General features: G+C 37.5%; 1 protein-coding gene across 3 annotated transcripts; it reads right to left on the bottom strand.

Moving 5' to 3' along the window:
- Nucleotides 1-449: 449 nt before the first annotated feature.
- Nucleotides 450-21,042, bottom strand: LOC114661910 (phosphomannomutase 1-like). 3 transcript variants are annotated; one of them, XM_028815142.2, is made up of 9 exons: nt 20,814-21,042; nt 13,763-13,880; nt 12,262-12,338; nt 8,989-9,080; nt 8,767-8,866; nt 8,595-8,670; nt 5,112-5,227; nt 3,998-4,161; nt 450-3,268 (listed from the first exon to the last, which is right to left on the bottom strand). In XM_028815142.2, the coding sequence occupies exons 1-8, from the start codon at nt 20,889-20,891 to the stop codon at nt 4,051-4,053; spliced, it is 768 nt and encodes a 255-aa protein (XP_028670975.1). In that variant the 5' UTR covers nt 20,892-21,042; the 3' UTR covers nt 450-3,268; nt 3,998-4,050. The 3 variants fall into 3 exon arrangements, with proteins under 3 accessions (XP_028670975.1, XP_051790763.1, XP_028670978.1); XM_051934803.1 differs by having other exon boundaries at nt 20,809-21,012; XM_028815145.2 differs by lacking the exon at nt 13,763-13,880 and having other exon boundaries at nt 20,814-21,013.
- Between the last annotated feature and the right edge of the window lie 1,189 nt (nt 21,043-22,231).

The raw sequence follows: 22,231 nt of genomic DNA, 5'->3' as shown, positions 1-22,231 counted from the left end.
AACAATAAACAAACAGCATGCTTTGGTAAAGTGGCCCCTTGGACAACACAAGGTTTTTAGTCAAGAACAAGTTAATCAAAGCATTAGTACAAGGTGATGAAATCTCACTTATCACCTTAATACTGAGTTGGGCACAACCCAGGTGTTCGATTTCCGATATCTACTCGCTAGGGGTAGCACGGCGGTGCAGGGAGAGCACTGCTACCTTACAACAAGGAGAACAGGATTCAAGTCTTAAATCCTCCCTGTGGGGGCTTTGGATGTTCTCCTTGTGTACGCATGGATTTTATCCCAAAGACATATTGGTTAGGTGAACTGGCAATGATAACACCTACTACACTAAAAGTGGTGTCTGATATTCAGAAGTAAGGCCTGTAAACTCCCAAAGCATCAGAAGATGTAAAAAAAACAAAAAAAAAACAAAAACAGACACTGAAAGAGAAAAAATATAATGACTGATATGTTTTTATTTTTCAAGAATAATTATTACATTATTTTTAAAAAATTAATAAAAACAAAATTAGACAATTTAATATTTTTACAATTAAGATAATTTCACATTTGTAATCAGTGCAGTGAATTAAAATATGAATACCCACAAACAAGAGCAAAAAAAAAAAAGATTTTGGACATTTGGCACAATACAAACTGCATCATCAGCATGTTTAAAAGGATGAACGGCGAGTAGTACAGTATTAAAAACAAAGTGCAACCTTGAATGACATGGACGCAGAAACTGAGACATTTCATTAGAGACTCTACCAAAACCAGGGGGGCTTTACATTGACACCCAACATCCATAAAAAATATTCAACCCCTTTAAAAGCAATGATGTTTCAGGCCTAGTATTTTCTAGATCCTCAACCAACCTAAATGCAATTGTACAGTTTCTCAGGATTTTCACCTTCACCCATCTAGTACACATATCACAGAAGGCAGCAATTACAGTAAATGAACCTGTCCTTAAAAATGAGAAGAGCTCTCCTGCTCTGCTCACAGATTCACCTTATGCATGGCTTTACACTTACAAATGACACTAAAAACTATTTTTGCATTTTTCTAGTCACAGTTTAGGAACTGGTGAGGAGTGTTTTACTTTCCTGTACTGTGCATCTCCATACTTTGATTGGCATAAACAACCAGTGATCCCTGGCAAGAGATCTATGGACTTGCATATTTATTAAATCGGTTTAATAAAACTGCATAATGATACATTCAAGCATATGGCCTACTTCAAGATAACCAAAACAGATTTAAGTAGCCTGTGCTTTAGCACATGACGTAAGGCTGCCGACAGTACAACAATTGTAATTCAGACTATGGTGCTACATTCATTTTACAATAATGAAATGACTTTGGTTACTTTTGTGCATTGTTCCTTCAGCATAAAGCAGGCCATGTATACACATTTCGTTTCTATCCAGTTAGTTACACAAGTGTTCACAAATGGTAAACTGAAAGAGAAACATGTCTGTGGTAAACCAGGATCCACATAACCTGTTTTAATTGCATTATGAAGCTATTAAAAAAAAAAAAAAAAAAGACCGGAAATTGGCCCCAAACACAATGTAAATAAAAAACCACTCAATGACCTTATTATTAAGGCAACAGTAACATCAATGATAAACACCCAATGTGCCATCCACAAACACACTAACAGCAATCCAGTGCATCTCAGGATATTTAATCCCACAGTTATGTGGTGTCTGATATTCAGAAGTAAGGTCTGTAAACTCCCAAAGCACCAGAAGATGTAAAGCAGGGCTTGGCTGTGAGGAGTATAATACAAAGTACTAAGATTCTGATTGGAAATTTTACACTCCACCTGCACACAGTTATCAAACATAATACATAAAAATATCCTCTGGATGGCAATATTCCATAGTGCAGTTTATAAAGCACCATCTTCAAAGTAATTTTCAAGTTACTTAACAAATACAACAAAGCCCTATCTTAGACTGTGAGATGCTTCAGTCATTTATACACACCCTTTTAATTGCAACATACAATAATATTACATACAGTACATGTTCAAATCGTATATCACTGACTGAATTATAATCCAGTCTTCACATAACCATCATATTCCACAATAGTTTGAAACAAGACAGTTCAAAAACACTCCCCTGGGATAGTTCTCCTATATGTACGCATGACCTGCAAATGTAGATTGGGACACATAGCTCTACAGTTTATATACATCTCAAATATGGATATAATACTAGACAGTTTATTAAAACTCATTGTAAACTGTAAAATTCAATACAGCAAGCCAGTAAAACTCATTCATTTTTTTTTTTATACTGGGCAGGTCTTAGACCTCTGTAAGTACGTACCTAGAAGAAGGGGTCACCCTGTAAAATACTGAACACTGTTTGTCTCAATTGCTGATGGCTATTCATGCAAAAATCTCATTTATTCAAGGACGTATTTTTTAAATGTCATAAGTTATTGTTACTCCCTTACCTTACTGTCTTCACACATATTAAAAATTGACAAACCAATAAATACAGACGTACTGTATACTGAAGTGCAAATTAGAAAAACAAACAGCTTTACACTATGTATTCTATAATACAAGAAAGTGGCCTCTTCTGCAGAATGATTTAAAGTGTTGTCATTGTTCTGAAGCAGGTGCAGAAAGAAATAGATTCCAGTGGGGTGTGAAGACATCCTTTTTGCTTTTTAACAGCCGAGTACCTTGGCTGAAGACCAAGCGCAGAACACTTTTATGCAGTTAATCAAAGAGACCATTTGGATATCAGTTTTTTGTTTTTTTTTTCAGGTTTGAAGCCAATGCTCAGAAGGCAGAAACCAACTTCTGGCTCTCTCTATATGCCAGAACGTAAAATCTGCACATATACCTGCTATAGTTTTGTTTTAAGTGCCCAGAGAAACAAGAAAGTAACAGAGGAGGAAGAAGAAACAACATTTTCTTGTAGTGATTACTGTTATTTATAAAATAATTAGCCAAGATTTAAACAAGTTTGTAAGTTAGCGAGAAAAATGCAGCACAGAGAAGACCTGCATGATGAAATGGAAGGCTGGATCAGAAGCATTCCTGAAAACAGGATAGCAGGTCTTTGCTGCACCTGACCAACAGGCTTCAGGTATAGTTTAAGAGGTCCAAGGCTGACTCAGTGCATCACACTCAGATGGTGCAAAATGGTGGAGAATCTGTGGACAGTTAGATGTGGAGAATCACAGACGCACAACTGATCAGAACAGTAGAGTCAATGGTCCAAATCGGAAAAGAAGTTAGCAGAGACTAGGGAAATTCAGAAAATGTAAGATTTGAATTAATCTCATGATTAACACAACACCACTGAAAGGCTTTCACACCCAAGAGACAGAAGAACATAATTTTTGTGGTAAAATTCATAATGTGTATATTAATGATGGGAAGTACAAAATGTGATTCAGAGTCTTGATAATGTGCAAAATTTGAAACTAGCAGAAATCTTATATATAAACAGACTTTGAAACATCATCTGAACAGTAGTGGAAATTTGGGAAAAATTTTTAGTAACATTCACTACACTGCTCTCACAGCCAAAGATGCCATCTGCATGAAGCTTACGAGCATGAGATGCAACACCCTCCCACTAACCAATGACTACATCTTCTGTACAGAAATTCATAAGGTCCAAGACTGTTTGCAGACTACCAAGTGGTACTCTTTGACAGTAAAGTAATAATACTTTAAAATGAACATAATCAAAAATGTACAAAAATGTTCTAACTGCTGAAAAATTAGTACAAAGAAATGAAAGGTATTTTTTGTTGTTTTCTTGCTCATGGACTTCAATAGTATGGCTTCCCAAATGAAGAAGGACAGATCAACTTGCCTTGTTTATGACTAAGTCTCCATGTACTGTATATACTTATTCTTTGTTAATTGACACTGAATGATTGTGAGGTAAACAAGAGACTGTAATGATTTTATAAATAACTGGAGTATCCATGCTTCTCAAAGAAGAGTTCTCCAGTTCCTCACCTTGGAGATCAGAAGCAGGTTATCTCAGAACAACGTGAAGATACCAGCTAATGTCAAGATTCATTGAAGAACAGCTCCCGGCAGAGCCGTGCAGTATCCTCTGGTGAAAGCACCGTGTGCCCTATGGTACGTGGGTCACTAAAGATCTCAAAGTCATTACCTCCCTGAAGAAAAGATACCAAAATAAGAGATGATTACACTTAAAGAATGCATGGAGTTGCAGGCACATAATAATGATAACATGCTGCAATAAAGCTATTAAGTAGGAATGAAAATGTTGGCAGTCCTCTCTATTCAAAGGTGCTTCACCGAGAATTTTTGCCTGGGCAGTGGTGGGAGTAATGGACTAACATCTCTCACTAACATCTTATAGATACAGGTTTAAGGAATATAACTTTTTACATACACCATGGGTAAAAATTCACTACATATCTTTAACAGTTTTGTTTTGTAGTCCATGTACTGTACAACCTCGAAATGAATTAACTTTACATAGCAGATTCCAAACAGTTTTTAAAAATCTTTTTTGTCACTTGGTTATAGCCATGTGGCTGCAAACATTTCATAGATGTGGAGTTCAAGATGCTGAGTCTGAAAAGGCTCAATACTTTTTATATTGTCTTTTAAGATACTCAAAAGTCAGACCTGCAGACAGTTTCTTGAACTCTAAAACACAAAACACTAATTAACAGATGCATATTGTACTGCACTTTACATTAAAAATCACCCTTTTTAACATCAAACTCTTTTAATTTGATTTGATAGAAATAAATAAATCAATCTATCTACTGAAAAAATACACTATGATTTTGTCTGAACACTAAGAATGAAAAATGCGACTCTGATGCTTAATGCCCCTCCTAAATGGTCAGACAAACGTGCAAGTAATAAAATGATTACCTGTAATTTTCTCATTTTCTAACCTCCTCTCTATTCAATGGCATCTTTCTTTCTTGGTTGGAATTCAAAAAAATAGGGTGTGGTGTATACAATTTGAATATTTTCTTTGGCATTGATGTTACACAGTGCATCCACCACTAACTGTACTTATTTTCTTTCTGACAATTTTTTAATTTGTCCTTTCTTTCTCTCTCTCTCTCTCTGTCTAACTTACCGGATATGTTTCATTTCCAAAAAAGTGAATAACTTTTACTCCTTCTTCCTGTAAAATATCAAGGCAGTAGCGTTTGTCCCACCCCTCTGGGAACACATCAAAACTGATCAGCCCACCTGCAAACCAAAATGAGCAACCAAATGTGAAAGAAGAAAGAAAAGCCAACTGACTTAAAAATCAGAATGGGATTTACTATACAGTACTTTACATCAACAAATGAAGCAGAAAGAAAAATTATTTTGTCATCCAGTCTGTCTAAATACATATTAGGCTACAAATATATATACTCTGTGGTCAGTTTTTTGGTCATTGTGAAATACACTGTAAATAATTACAATTATAAAATACATTCAAGTTTTTGCTACTTTTTATTCAGTACTTTGCTCCTCTTTATAAGGAAATAGCAATTTAATTTGACGTATTTAATAGAAATAGTGGTTAGCATTTCTGCCTAATGGCTTCAGAATGGTAAGGTTCTATCTTGGACCTGGTCGTTGTTTGTGTTGAGTTTTCCTTTGGATATTTTGGTTTATGTCCCTTAACCTACATATCTACATGATAGGTTAAATGGCAACCTGCAGCTGTTACCGGCTTCACAGATAGTCCAGCTCATATCAGAAGAAAGTCTGCGGTGTCTCCCACCACAGTCTCAAGACCACAGAGGAGATACCAGGAGACAGACCGTTACACAAGAACATCTGGACAGGGCCACAGAAGGGCATCAACCCAGCAGCAGGCCCAGTATCTTCTCCTTTGTGCATGGAGGAACAGGAGGAGCACTGCTAGACCCCTACAAAATAACCTCCAGCTAGCTACTGGTGTCTATGTTTCTGACCAACCTCATGAGGGTGGCAGGAGGCCCGACATCCTCTAGTGGGACCTGTGCTCACAGCCCATCATCGTACAGCTCAACTGACACTCTGCCATTGGCGCTGTGTTCTCTTAAAAGATGTGAGCAGGTTCACACTGAGACATACTATAAAAGATTGAAAGACTCTGGATTTGCCATAACAAACATTATGTCGCATGACCAGTTTGGTGGTGGGTCAGTGATGGTCTGGGGAGGCATATCCTTGTAGGGTTGCACACACCTTCACGTACTAGGCAACAGTACCTTGACTGCCATTAGGTACTGGGATGAAAATCCTCAGAACCATTGTCAGAGCTTACGCCAGTGCAGTGGGCCCTGGGTTCCTCCTGGTACAGGATAATGCCCGGCCTCATATGGAAAGAGTTTATAGGCAATTCCTGGATGACGAAGGCATTAATGCCATTGACTGGCCTGTGCGTTCCCTAGACCTGAATCCTACTGAGAACTTCGGGGACGTTATGTATTGGTGCATCCAACCTCACAAAGTAGCACCATAGAATGTCCAGCAGCTCACCAATGCCCTGATTCAGGTCTGGGTGGAGATCCATCAGGACACCACCTACCATCTCATCAGGAGTGCATACTGGCACATGAGGGGCACACAGACTACTAAATCATATTATGAGTTGTCATAATGAAATTCATACAAGTTAGATCAGCCTGTGATTTCAATTTTTGACTTTGATTTTTGATGTGATGTTGAATCAGCCCTCAGTGGGTTGGGGATTTTGGTTTCCATTTGCCGTTGTTACATCATTTTCTTCTCAACGAATTACACAGTATCACTCAGTAAAGATTTTCCACTTGATTATTTTGTTTATCTAGATCCAATTTGTGATTTAAGTGTTCCCTTAATGTTTTTGAGCGGGGTATATTTTCAGTGTTCAGTTCCTTTATTAAAAGAAACATGGCAGCAAGAATATACTAATAATAGGAGAAAGTCAAAGTACTCTTTTTTTCAGGATCAGATTGTAGCTAATCACAGTTTTGAATGTAAAAATATATTCCACAAGGCACACAGAACCATACAGCTATGGTTTCAAGAATTCAGGCTAGAGCAGACCTCAGCTGAGCAGTAAGAGATTAGTCCCAATGACTACCCCTGCAGTAAATCTAATTCTAAATGATATGAATAATATGAAGCACGAATAAACTATCTATATTAATATAAACATGCACAGCAAATTTGTGGGTGTATCTAATAGCAATGATTAACTGAAAAGTAAAATAAATAATAAACACTACCTAAAACAAATATCATGCACACTTCACACCACTTGTGTGGTAATAAAAGATAAAGAATGAAGTTTCTGAATAGCATTTGACAAAGTCTCTATTGTTTATGAATATGTATGTGCGCAAAGTGCAGGCCATCTTGCTTGTGCCTTGTACTCTGAATACAAAAAACAGCAGGCTGACTCCTGCCAAATAGCTGCCTGTCACAGAACAGCTTCTACTGTCAACAAACCCACAGAATGTCTCTGTCATGAAACTTGCACAATTACTGCCCACTGAAAGAAGATACAGAGAATTTCACAACACCACTTTTGAAAAATTAAAGAGAATCACAATGATTTATTTTGCAATGAAGAATCTGCTTTTCAGGTTCTAATCAAAATTTACACCCAATCTTTTACATTTTTGCCAAACTCTGTCACTCCACTAAAAACAGGAAAATGAAAAAAAAAGACCAAAACTGCTAATAAAGTTAAATAAAAATAAATTATACGACTTTAAATGTGAGGAGATTTAGCAATTTATTTTATCTAAAATACTGCAATTCAAAAACGTCAATAAGTAGAGGTAATATGATTTTAAAAAGGTACATTCTTGTCTTGCGCCACACTGCATGCTGCATGCTTTGGTTCTCACTATCCAAGTGACTATGAACAAGATAACCATCACTTAAAGGTTATATGATACATTTTAAAGAATCAATTGATATCTTCTACCCTTTTCCTCTAAATTTATAAAAAGGCATATTATTTTTCTCAGGGCTTACCTGCACAATTCAAGCATGTTATCTCTGCGCCACAAGAAACATACAGAGAGGAAGGCTATATCAGAAGAGGATTTTAAATAATAATTGTACCTATTTAAAACTCAGAGATGTACTCATAGATCCAGTTAGTCTCACTTTCAACTTGCAATTAAATGATTAAAGGTTTGACCTTGTATGAGTGACCGTGGGTGCGTTATGTGATGCTTGTTTTTTTCCATGAAACTGCTGCTGCAGATATAAGCCCTGACATAAATTAATGTTTAATTGTTGGAAGGATAGGTGGAAATTTATAACTTTAAGTTTTGGTCTTTTCTATTGGCCAGTAATTAATAATTCAGTGCTTATCGCACTGATGAACATTAAGGATGCCTGATAAATCTGTTCAGTGCAGCCAGAAAAAAACAGAATCAATGTCATGCTTTTTTTTCTTAATCTGACATCCATTAAGAAGTAAAGTGACAACTAAAAAATTCATTTACTTTCTCAATAACAAAAGCCATTCCCTGAATCCTGCATAACAGTGGGTGGTGTATCAATGGAGGGTATATGGGCTTTTCACTAATGTTCTGATTTCTAACATGTTTTTCCAAGATGACTGCCATTTACCCACCTCTGGTAAACCTTAGTCCTTTACCAGCAAATTCTTGCTGAAGGGCAGCAACAAACTTCTCACGAATTTTTTCCTTCTAAAAGTAGAATAACAGTTTGGAGTTTGTCACTGTCAGTTTTTAACATGCAGCATCACTGTCAATCATTGTTATTAAGCAGGCCAAAAAGATTACCTTGTCAATCTCAGAGAATTCAATTCGCTCCTCCATGGTACAGCTTCGTCCTATTGGAGAGATGTTTAGCATTCCATTGCGGAACTCTATAAATGTTCCCCTGAGTGATTTCAAAAAGAGAAATACAGAGAGAGATAGACAGAATGAATCCGTATAATTAAATTCAGTGGTTCAGAAACAATATGTGAAAAAGTAATGCTTAAGAAAGAGGTTCTGACTCACCTCTTCTTTGGAAGTTTGAGCAAAGCCATATACCTCAAACAAAAATTGATAAGATCTTGAAGTAACTCCTCTCCAAGATGATTCTGAATTGCCTGAGGAAGGGAAAGTACACAAGATAATAAGAATTTGCAGAGTTGATTTGTGGTGGACAAATAAGTCAAAAACAGTCTAAATTAGCGTAAGATGTGCTAATTTCAAGGCATTCATAGGAAATGTAATGATATACCTCATGAGACAAAAGTACATAATAAACAGAAATAGTTTTGTCAGATATTTGAAATATTAAAATGTGTGCTTCAATGTAAAATGTTTATAAGGTCTAAATATTCTTGATTGTAATAGAAATTTGTCATCTTTCACCCTCTGACAGTTGTCCACAGAGGGTCAGATCCCAAGTAAAAGATCAAAATTCAGAAAAAACATTGTATCCATAATCACTGACCTTGGAATATAGTCTTAAAAAGATACCCCACATACTTATGTTTGAAATTTGTCATTTTAACCTTCTGGGAGTGGCTCTTAGTGGGATAAGACCACTGGAAATGTCAAAATTATTATCATATTCATGATCAGCAACCTCAAAGTAGAATAATATTACCAAACCCCATTTTTTGTGAAAAGGTGTAATTTCGACCATTCCTATTCCATTAGGGAGTGAACCCCTGGAGCCATCTGATGTGGCCTGAACAGCATCAAGTCCTTCTGATCATTTTTGCTGAACACACCTATTGGTTTTATCCCGAGTTTGTAATTTCCTACACAAAATATGGTACTAAAGTAACCTAAAAGTTAGGGTTTTACGAGTCCAGAGGGCCAAAAAACAGGAGGGAGCTCCAAAAAACTTGACTTTGCATAAACAGACATTAAAACCAGTCGAATGGCACATATACAGTGGAACCTCGGGTCACGACCGTAATTCGCTCTAAAACTCTGGTCGCAACCTGATACAATTTCCCCCCATAGGATTGTATGTAAATACAATTAATCCGTTCCGGACTGTACGAGCTGAATGTAAATATATTTTTTTTAAAGATTTTTAAGCACAAAAATAGTTAATTATACCATAGAATGCACAGTGTAATAGTAAACTAAATGTAAAAACATTGAAAAACACTGAGAAAACCTTGAACAGAGGATACTAATATTGCAAGAGTTCACATTAATAGCCTTACGAACCGATCGCTGTAAACACTTTTTTTTTTAATGAGTTTTAAGCACAGGGAAAAAAAGGAACATTTGAACAAATCCAAACTTTATTTAAAAAGCAACCATAAACATCCAAGAAAGTAACATTGCAGAGCTCACGCTAATAGCCTTATGAACCAATTGCTGTAAACACTTTTTTTTAATGAGTTTTAAGCACAGGGAATAAAATGAACATTTGAAAAATCCATAATTTATACAAAAAGCAAACATAAACAACCAAGAAAACTAACCTTGCATGAGTTGAGTTCTAGCATGAAGGAAGTGAGGAGGAACTGGGTGGAGAGGAGATTACCGTTTTGAGGTAAAGTCCCTCTGCGCGATGGACGTCTGAGCGAGAACAATGTACTGTACAGGTACAGGGAAAGACTGAACATGTGCGTAAATCACCGGTGCATACGAACCAGAAGGGAAATGAAATAGAGCACAAAGAGTTCACAGCAAATGCACAGGGAGAGACTGCACACATGCGGAAATCATCGGCACGTATGATCCGGAAGGGAAACTGGCTTGTTTGTCACCCAAGTGTGTGGTCGTGAACGGATGCAAAAGTTTGGCGAACTTTTTGGTCGTAACCCGATTTGTACGTGTTCCAAGACGTTCATAACCCGAGGTTCCACTGTAATATGTAGGGTTTTTTCTCATACCGGTGATTCAGGAGGCACTGGACAAATAAATAAACTGAAGTGATTTCAAAGCATTTGTAAGCAATTCCTACAAACACAAAGGCAATCAGAAACTTTAGATCTTCTCAGATCTGCATATACTTCAGGCCAGGAATCTACAAATGCAGAGCATTAGAAATAAATCTGAGTGAAAAATATCAACTTTAATATCTATTTTTAGAAAGTTCCCAAACTCTCAATTCCCAAAAAATCCTTTTCAACATTGAATTATGAACATTTCAGTACCTATCAAAAGTGCCTAGGTGGGTTGCCTCTACTACTACCTGGGGGGAAAATGTGTTGACTTCCTGCCATTTTTCCATGAATCCCCTCTTCTTCTTTTACTTGGGTGCCATCCGAGTATTTTTCTAGTTAACTCCCCCATTCCCTCTATGCTCCCCAAATCTTCCAAAATTGCACACATAAACAACAAAAATCTTAATCAGTTTTACAGAGCAGGCTTATGGACACTTTGCCTCCCCAGGGAACTTTATTAATCTTAGAAATCCCACTCTCAACTGGACAACCTGTCATACCATTTACTGTACATAAAGTAAAAAAAATACTAAAAATATAAAAAGTAAAAATGGCTGTTGCTTAAAGAAACTGGCTCAGGTTAAGTATCAAATATATGTCTAGGTGGAACACCCATTTGTAAATGATGACATATTTTTATTTTGCTTTTTATCACCTCCCCACCATGAACTCAACAATGTATTTTTTTTCTACCAGGGCATCATAACATTTTAGACTATGTTTGTGCATAAAAAAATGTCTCAGTCTTAGAATTCAAACAAGATCAGTCTGCCAATATGAATATCATGATTTTGACAGAATAACGCTTAAAAAAATAAAACAATAATAACAACAACAAAATAAACCTTAAATGCTTCATGAGGGCAACCAGCCTTTAAAGTGCTGGTGTTATTTTGATGTTTAGTCTCAGTGGAAGCAAAATTTACATTGGAATGAAATAGTGAACTTCACAAATAGTAGGGGGCTAACAGTAAACATGCCCACTGTAGTTATGTACATAATATATTGAAACAGAATTGGCTCCAACCAGTGCCTGCTTGTTAATATAAGAGACTGTCAGACTACTGGAGTAAACTGGATTTACCAGTGATTCATTTTTTCAGGTTTGTTCTGAGAAAATGAAAACTCAAGTGACAAATAAATTGATCTTAATTTAAGAGGGGATTGCAGATAGGAGGCTATAAATAATTGTGAGGTGAACATGTAGAATCAGTTAGCTTCTACTCCATTCTACTCTGTCCAAAAACATGGCAATCATGATGAATCTAGAGAGTGCAGTAAATGTGGTTCTCCAAAAAAAAGGGCACCAACATGGACATAACCCATACTTATCTGATAATGTATCTACATTTTTGGTTCAAGTCCTTACCTGTTTAGATATTAGTTTCCCATCCTTGTATTGCACTGTTCCATTCTCAGCAAAGACATAGTCAAACTTCTGAATAACTGAGAAAACAAAGAGGTGTAATGTTACAGTGTGCCATCCAATGGCTGCATGCATATAGCCCAACAATTATGTAGCTTGGAAGAACAGCATAACTGTGAGCTAACAAACAGCTGTGGCTAATGAATAGATAAGACCAGTCTGAAGCAGTTTTAAAGACCATTATTTCTCCGGAGCATCCACAGTAACTCTGATTGTCAGAACCACTAATATGGCTAAATCTTGAGATGTGTAGGTTTTCAAAAGGCTAGGTTATTATCATTTGGCAATTGCTCTTAGCCAATCTAAGCATCCCACAACTTAAATGTTGCAATGATGGATAAGACCAACTCCCTTAGGTTTAAAATATTACATTTGCACAGTCAAGGAATGTCACCTCTTAAAGGTGTATGATCTTTATTCAACAATGGTGTGCAACAAATGTTATTTAATATACTTTTAAGGTTAACCTCATAGGAACTGCACTATTACCAGCTTCAAATGTGATCCTGGTAAAGCGAACACATCTTTAAGTGTTGTTATTTTCACTGATGTGATCCTTCTGGTACTCACAAGTATGCATTAATACTTACATGTAACCTTGCTTCTCTCAGACAAAGGACTTTCAGCATAACATTAAATACAACTCACCTTCTGGTGTTCTGAATGCTTACACCAACAGATGTGAAAAACTGCATTAGTGTTTTTTTTAGTACTCTGTTCTTTTCTTTATTATATTCTAAACAAGCATTCATATTTCTAATAGGCCTACAAGTTTTATCTTTTTTCTGGCAGGTTTTTTTTAGCTCTGACATAACTGGCTGCACCAGTTCCATCTCAAGTAGCTCTATATGTAGCTCTCTGTCTCATTAGCCTGCACTGTTAGCATCCCAGTTAAAACTGTAGCTTACCAAACAACAGTGCAAAAAAGGATTATACATAGGATAAACTGTCAGTATTTCAAAAGCAGGGAACTGGCAGCTCCAACTGTTTAATCACCTATTTGTGTTGTCCGCAATACCTCTTCATGCAAAAAAAGTCCACCATTGTATCACCTTGGGGTACGATACTGTCAGATCTCAGATGTTCAGATTTCTACACTTAGCAGTGTAATCCAAATAAAATCTGATCACTGTATAAAGTTTGAACACAGCAGTAGAGTGTTGTACCGTGTTGGCCATAGATTGATAGAGGAGAAAGTAGGGTCAAATGACACCTTCTATTGGCTAACTAAATAGATGACAAATGCAAGCTTTCGAGGCAGCCAAGGCCCCATAGACCTTGCCTGATGAAGGGGCCTTGGCTGCCTCGAAAGCTTGCATTTGTCATCTATTTAGTTAGCCAATAAAAGGTGTCATTTAAACTTTGAACAAGCATAAAAAAATGGACATATTTATCTTATATCTGTTTCGCATACTCCTGCTCCATAATTTATTGTTTCCCTTACCCTCATCTCCATCTCCTAGTTGCTCAGCAATTTTGGAATAATCAGACCCTCCCACAACGCCAATCTTCACTTTCTGTCTTAAGGTCTGGAAAAAGGTGTCTAATTCAGGGTCAATTTTCTGAAAAACAACAGAATTGATAAGAAACAAAAAAGTCGTTGACAGAATTTTACAGCACAGTAAATTACTTGTTTGCAAATCACAGAATTTGGCCAAGAGGGTAACACTTAATTGTGCTGGATATCTGTTCTATTGAACACAGTGCAAATTAGAGTGGTAGCAGGGATGTTTTTCCTTCATTCTGTTAAACTTTGAATGTTTTTACTTTGACTGACAGCTTCAGAGCTCATAGTTCAATTCCAGACGTGAACAATGCACAGTAGAAATTTGCATGTTCTCCATACATATGAGTGGACTTTCTCCGGGTAGCTTGTTTCCTTCAATATTAAGAGCACAGTAAGAATAGAAACACAAGAGAAGCATACTTAGTTCATCAAACTTATTTGTAAAAGATGTCATACTTTCTGTTTCAACTGTGTGGTAGACAATGTGGCTCAGTGGTTAAGGATCTGCACTTCAAAACCACAGAGGCTGTGGTTCAAATCCCGCTATTGACACAGTGTGATCATTAGCAGGTCATTTCACCTGCCTTGGGAAAAACAAAAAAAAAATGTAACCAGTTGCATCTCTCAGATGTTTAAAGTCTCCTTGGATAAAAGCGCTGGCTGAGTACCGGTAATACGTATTTTTCCTGACCCTTTGATGACTAATTTGTCCCTTACTACCATCCTAAATCCACTTCACTGTAATTTTCACTGATATCCATGAGTATGTGATTCATTGTGTAACTGAAAGAATTCCAAAGGAACAGCTTTAGCCATCTTACCACAGGCTTGCACCTGGTTGCTCTTTTCTTTCTAAACTGTGCTTATTTTTTTACTAAAAATGGGTTGCACAGAATGATTATGCACTGCTATGGACTACAACTCCTTCCACAGTTAATTCCTTCCTTCCTTCCTTTAATCCCATGCTATGGGGATAGACTAGAAATCTGTAATTGAAAAAACAAGATCGTAAAAAATGAGAGATGGGTGTTGTTTAATTTAAACGTTGGCCCTTCCCAGTGCAGGCGTACATACTTACAAGTGACTATAATTCTATTCTGTGATCCCCTCCTTACCAACATCACTAAAACTAGGTTTCATAGAAGTTGAAACCCTTGCAGCTTTTCCATACACTCAAAAATGAAACTGAATTTTAACATTGTTGCAAAGCTGCCACCTAGCTGATTTTTTGAGTTAAGTCAAATTCTTTCTACTTAGGACAACCTACAGAGTTTTATTAGCGTGTGACAAATGTGTGCTGGGAAAGCCTATGCTTTTAACCAAGATAATTCAAGCCCCATGTCTTTTCCTAAAATACACAATGGGAGCCACTTCATCTGTATTCCCCATTGCTCATCTCAGTCTGTTCAGATCATTGGGTAAATTTTCACAAGCACCACTTCCTCTGCAATATACAGTCTTTGTTTACCATGGTGGTCTATGGGCGGTGCTTCCCTCCTCTGCATGAAAAACGTAATGTCAAGTTATTTTACCTTGATGCCAGAGCAATAAAACAGCCAAGTCCCCTGGGCAAGGGCAGTGACGCAAATAAAGAAAGGAAAAAAAAAAAGTTGCTTCAGGCCAATGGCTCATTTTTTTCCCTCACTTCAAAAAAAAATCCTTTCTTGAGGTTGGAAATGTATGTTAATGATTTACTCAAGTCTCTGTGTGCATGCTGTGCACCATCAGCAAGACACTACAAATATTGAGCAGCTGGATTAATTACCTATCCCATTATATACATAAGGTGTTTCATAATTTTATACATATAATTATAACTTTCTTATATTACAAAGTACATAGAAGATTTTATGACTTCTTTGTGAAAAACAACTAAAGATTTCTTTTTTTATTTAAAGCAGAAACTGGCTTTCACTCAAATGCATGTCCATGCTCCTCCATTACAGGAATGTACCCTTTAATTTTAGAGAAATATGTTTCAGAAAGTGCTTGCAGTTGTCTTTTGACCTTTTAGCTGGACATGATAAGCTTGCCCCTCCCGGTCTTGTATTTTAAAACACTTTGGAGAGATCTCATGGGCAAGTATATCCTTACTTCATTATTATTTCTTCATCTGCAAATTACTGACTGCAAGTGTTTGGATATCTTGATCGCACTGCTTTATTTTTTCATTAGCAGGTCAAGTTTTGGGCTAACGAAGCATTACACAATGACACTGTATCAATAGTATGATATACCATTATAATGAACGATATTAAATCATTATCAAAAGAAAATAAAAAGATCCTGGGCTATTGTAAGAATGTCAGATTGCTACAAATCAAGTGAAGTTGGGGAGCAGGCACTGGTACATCGCGTTGACGCACCCACTACATGACGAAACAACTCGGGATCCCGGTTGGCAACCCCAAGGGAGACACGTGGTCCAGTCCCACCCTCCAGAAATGACTCTCTATCTGCCACAGCCAGGAGTTACGTGGGCGACCCCTTGGCCTGATCCAGCCACTCGGATCCCCAACAATGAGGATCTTACGAGCTGGATCACCGCCGGGGAAACGCGCCACATGGCCGTAGTGCCGTAACTGACGCTCCCTCACAATGCAGGTAATATGCCATATTCAGGACTCCATAAGCAACCACTCATTCGACACAAAGTCAACCAACGGTACCCAAGGATTTTCCGGAGAGACACAGTACCAAAGGAGTCCAGTCTTCGTCTCAGGTCACTGGATAGTGTCCATGTCTCCCAACCATATAGCAAGATATGAAGCACCAGGACTCTAAAGACTTGGACCTTCGTCCTTTTGCATAGATATCAGGAGCGCCACACACCCCTTTTTCTAGCGACCTCATGACCCCCCATGCTCTCCCAATCCGTCTACTGACTTCATAGGAAGAGTCACCAGAGACATGAATGTCACTGCCAAGGTAAGTAAACCTCTCCATGAGATCGACACTCTCTCCGCAGACAGACACACTGCTGATGGCTGTGCCCAAGAGGTCATTAAAGGCCTGGATCTTTGGTTTTTATCAGGACACTCGCAAGCCCAGACACTCAGACTCCTCACTCAGTCTCTCGAGTGCCCCAGCTACTGGGTTTAAAAAAAATATCACACAATATAAATAAAAACAGTTCACACCCTAGAAAACAGAAAATGTTCAGCAGGACATGACTCCCTTCAAGGATGCAGAGCTACAGCCATCAGATACAGAAGTATGAAGCTGACTGCTAAATTATCACCATTACCCACTTTTTAAACCTCGCACAATTCTCCTCCAGATTGGGAAAACCCATAACCTTTACTGATTTCAGCAATATTAATATCTTACAAGTCAAAGCTGCTTTCTCTAAATAAGGCAAAGGCTTAGTATCAAAGTAAATAGTTGCAGCTCCCAACTACATAATCAGATGACAAATTTACTGCCACCAAGCCAGTGACAGAGCCAGTCCCATTCTCCAAGGACGAAACAGTCAAAATTTTGCAGTTCTCAAATTGGAAAGAAATAAGATGGAACTCAAGTGAGATCTTGTAAGATTCAAATCATACAAGTCAATTTTATTTACAAAAGCACATTTAAAACAACAGATGTTGAGGCAAAGGGGCAGTAAAAAAGGGGCAAATCCTAAATACATGATCTTCATTTTTAAATAAGACAAAGTCCTGCAGATATTTGTTCATACACAGCAAATTACATTAAGATAGCAGAATGGTGCATCTACTGAGTAGTTCTAAGCATTCTGAAAAGCAAAACTGTTACAGGAGTTCTGATATTTGATGTTTGTTAGATGAAAGACTGAGGATAAGAGTAATTAATGGCAAATAAGATTAACATGTAAACTAATTACTATCTATAATTGTAGGATTTTAAGGTCCTAAATAACCCTGAGTAGATTTAAAATGCTTAAAAAGACAAAAGAGATGTGGTCATTTTATTTGTTAAAAAACTAGTTCTTTCCACATCAAATAAGTAAGTAAATAAAAATGCATTGGCTTTTAGCCACAAAAAAATAATCAAAATTGTAAAACTTGAAAAACTGCTGAATAAACCCTTGCACTCAAGGAGTTGATCATTTACTCAAAAGTACCATGCCTGTGTATTTAGAATGGGGTTATCAAAAGGTTAGAGGTTAAAAAACAAAAATCTTAATCTCCACTTCTTGTCCTACCCACCAGCCAAGTGCATAATGAGACTCTGAGACACACATCACATGACAAGACAGCTGCGTAATAAACTTGTGTGCTGGGGGGAATAAAGAGAGAAGGGTAGACTGGCATTTCTAGCAGAATACACAGCAGTCTGTACTTTTCACTGTTTTACATCTTAAACAGAAACAACATGCACTTACTTTACTTTATAGACTGCTTAATATTCTTTTTTTTTTCCACTGGAACCCTCTTTTGTCCCTAAACTCGAAAATATTTTAAGTTCATCCAGTTTACTTTACAAAAACTACCAATCAAAAAAAGCAACAGATGTTAATTCTATAACATATTGTATTTTTCCTGAAGGATAACATTAAAGTTAAAAACACTTTAAAATAAGTCTGAATTGAAGAAAAAAAAAAAAAGATTACTCTTTGTGGCCTGAAAAAAGCTTTAAACTTTAGAATATGGGCTACTTGCATGTGTCTGTTATCCAGTGACTGCATTACAGTATAACAAAGGATTAACACATCTTAATATGACTTTTGAAGCAGTAAAGCACCACATTTTTGAATAGAATACATATAACTAGTGAAGTCAAGTAAAATGACAACTTTCATTGGCTAACTAAAAAGAATACAATATGCAAGCCTTCGAGGCAACTCAGGCCCCTTCTTCAGGCAAGATGTAATCTTTTCTTTTTGTTGACAATAAGGAGTTTCTGGAGTCTTTTGTAATACAGATGTAGTTCCTTTGCCATATCCTGCCTGTCATTTCCAAGGAGCAGGATGACGTCTTGGCTCTCTCCTTGTGTGCTCTTCTTAATCTTAAAGAAAATTTTGGTTAAGTGGTTTCTTATCCTCAAAGATGTGTATTATAAGTATGTATGGTTGGATTCATTATCATGATGCCTGTCAGGATAAGATTTTACTTTTTGCATTTCGTTAAGAAGAAGATGTCACTGTCCAGATTTTCCAGTTTCTTTCACCGGGTCTTCAATTCCATGTACTAGCGGTACATTTCGTTGTCTTGTATGTCAGTAGTACAAGGGTGTTGTACCATGTTAGCCATTATGGATGTAGTGAAAAGTCAAGAAAAACGACACTTTTTATTGTCTAACTAAAAAGATTACAATATGCAAGTGTTTTGAGGCAACTCAGGCCCCTTCTTCAGGCAAGATGTAATCAAGATGTATAACTATTAATCCTTAAGTCTTAATAAAAGACTTTTTTTTTCATTCTGTAATGGCCAAGGCACTAAATGTTAAACCATTATGTTGCTGGTTCAAAATCCGACAGTGATGCTGATTCAGTCACTTAAACTCCTACTTTTATATAGTACTAGGGTGTTGTACCGTGTTAGCCATTATGAATGAAATGAAAAGTCAAGCACAATTACACATTTTATTGGCTAACTAAAAAAAAGATTACAATATGCTATCTTTCGAGGCAACTCAGGCCCCTTCTTCAGGCAAGATGTAATGCAGAGACTGAAATTCCCTGTGTTTATATACACACTCTAGGACAGATACAGCACTGGAAAACCTTTAATTGAGACATCTTACAGATTAAAAAAAATAAATGGACCTCTCCAGACTAAGAATCATTTAGGAAGAGAGGAGAACAATGTATTTTCAAGATCTTTGGATAAGATAACTGTCCAACAAAGTCTTTTGAAGATTTTGATGAGTTTTCCATACAATGTGCATCTAACTGTCCAACAAAGTCTTTTGAAGATTTTGATGAGTTTTCCATACAATGTGCATCTGCAGTCAGGTTGTCTGGGTCAGCCCTGTGAAGTAAACAATCCTCTTTATCTTGTTATAAAACTCTTGTCTCTATTTAAACCATGTTGTAATGTGTTAAATTTTAGCATGAGTTTACCTTCCCATTTTTTTCTCTCTTGCTGTGTTTTGAGGTTGTCCATAAGCACTGTGGCTTTAAATTACCTTGGATAAAGATATCATCCACATTATTCAGTAATAAGTGACTGAGAGCAATACAGAAAGCCCTTCAAAGTCCTATTCTACAGTGTCATGAGACTCGAGTATAACATGTAAAGATTTTTTAAATGGTGCATTTCCAAATAAAAGGCAAAATCTGTGCTGATGGTGTTTGGTGGATATGAATGCGCGACACAATCTGAGAAGATTAGGAAATTGTTAACATAAAGGCACGGAGTTGCTAGCCATTGTGTTAGGTCATTTGTTTTCTGAAGCTTTTCATGATGGTGCACATTGTTAAAAACGCTGCTGCTCATCTTTGGATTTTTTAAAAATCAGTGGCAACGGAACAGAATCATTACAGTGTCGGTGAAGCTTCAAACATGAAAAAAATACATTATTTCGGGAATGCGCCCTGCGTATTATTTCACGATATGGTCTAGAAAGGAATTATTTCAATTTCAGTTTATGGTTGCACCTTCCATTGACAGGGATGCTTCATGACTCGTATCTGATGCTGATTGAACTCACGACCCCCGAGACTCTGAGCGGACTTGACAACACATGGATTGCGAGTCCCAGTCAAAACTCAAAGCGAGAAATGACAGAAACAGTAACTTCTTAACATTGCGTTTGAACAAGACCTACACCCACCCTCATGACATCCAGCTGCTCATTCCTCCACTGTGCCCCTCACCCACATCCGGATCTGACAGCTTGTAGCATTATTGAAACTGCACAAAATATTTTAAGTGAACACACAGCTTAGTCAAACCCTAACGCAGCAATATCACAGAACGTCCACACTATAGATAACCTAGAAAATAAAACCGTGCACGCTGAAAAGAAGAAAGAAAACAGAAAGTCACAGTAAAAAATGAGGTACGAAAGCTTACCGTACCTGCCTCGCAGGCGTTAACGTGCCGTCCACATCGAAAAGGCATAGGACGCTGCGGTCTGCAACAAACTTATCAGCCATGGCGAGCTGCGGAACCAAGAAAGAGGTTGAGGAGACCGTTACATTTATAAAACAGTACTTGTCGAGTGTCACAGGGATGTCTGCAGCCACACGCCGCCACTTCCCCACAACACTGCCCGCGTGTCAGCCGTCTTGTTGTTGTTGATATGAGAACTGGCTTCGCCGGGGGGCGGGACCGCACACCTCACACGCTGATTGGAACGTCTCCGGCAACGTGACGTAGGAGAGGGCGGTAGAATAAGTACACGCCGTTCTGCACGTAGCTCTAGCCCATAGAAATAAACTGGAGGTACAGAGGGTGAAACGTTAAGGAGATGATCGACTTTTTAGACCTTGATCAATCGTCAAAATGAAGGGGACAGGCACGCATAGAAGCAGGGACGGATAAACTAACATGGGGCTAGGCTGAGGCTAGCGTTGGGCCCCCATCCCATGACCTCCCTGTTAATACAAATGCCCCACCTCTCAGGTAATGAGTGACCCATAGAAACCGTGAAATGCAGATCACTGTGTTTCACTTGATGCACGCATAACTTTTAACATATCAATGTAACAATACATTAGGGACTATAGAAATGTGCCATAGGAAACAAAAGTCTGACTTTTAGACCAATCATGTGATATCAGTAACAGTGACTAAAGGAAAAAAAACAATGAGAATCATGTGCAAACCACACAGTATGAGCAACGACGTCACGTTCTCCAATCTGTGCAGTGGCCTACTGCTGTCTGGTCAGTCAACCCACAACACCCACAATAGAACAATAACTAAATACATGTTCCTACCTCCATAAGCTGTTTATTTATTTGGTCTTTGCTGCAAAATCCTTTATGGTTCCTGTAAAATGCAGTTGTTCAAGGGTCTCACTTTCAAGAGTCATCAGTGTTAAGACTGTTAATTCTTTCTTGCTGCTCTATAGACTCCCATCTCTTTTATGCCATAGCCTGCTTTGATAAAAAGCAGTGAAGTGTTCTTCATTGGCATTAGTGCCAGGTAACCAGGAATGGAATGACATTAAAAAATTGGCCCTGGACTTTTGTCCAGACTGACATGCCACAATTGGGCAGACACCAGCTATTCTTGTACCCTTCAATGCAAATGTACATGTCTTTCCAGATTGATTTATAAGTAAAGTCATGTAGTGCACTCAGTTTTAGTCTTGCAAACTACTCCCCAGTGCTACATTTTTTTGTTTCAAGCAGATTCACAATCAATTAGTATTGCTACTAGTACACCTAGCCATAGTTGTCCTCCCAGCTCTTACATATGAAAATTTTGAAATGAAAAATGCTTTACAATTCAGAGTGATCCAAAGGGCACTCATTCATTTTAAACAACG

Source organism: Erpetoichthys calabaricus, chromosome 12 (assembly GCF_900747795.2).
Source record: "Erpetoichthys calabaricus chromosome 12, fErpCal1.3, whole genome shotgun sequence".
NCBI classification, from domain to species: Eukaryota; Metazoa; Chordata; class Cladistia; order Polypteriformes; family Polypteridae; genus Erpetoichthys; species Erpetoichthys calabaricus.
Note: the sequence above shows the minus strand (reverse complement) of the source record. Positions and strands in the feature narration are given on the sequence as shown.

What these genes read in the sequence shown, in the direction of transcription:
- LOC114661910 (XM_028815142.2), bottom strand. Translation starts at nt 20,891, where the DNA reads ATGGCTGATAAGTTTGTTGCAGACCGCAGCGTCCTATGCCTTTTCGAT. An exon ending in ACTAGGAGATGGAGATGAGG is followed by an intron (nt 12,339 to 13,762) that starts GTAAGGGAAACA and finishes TTGTTTTCTCAG; the next exon opens with TTATTCAGAAGTTTGACTAT. An exon ending in CTCAAACTTCCAAAGAAGAG is followed by an intron (nt 8,867 to 8,988) that starts GTGAGTCAGAAC and finishes GAAATCACTCAG; the next exon opens with GGGAACATTTATAGAGTTCC.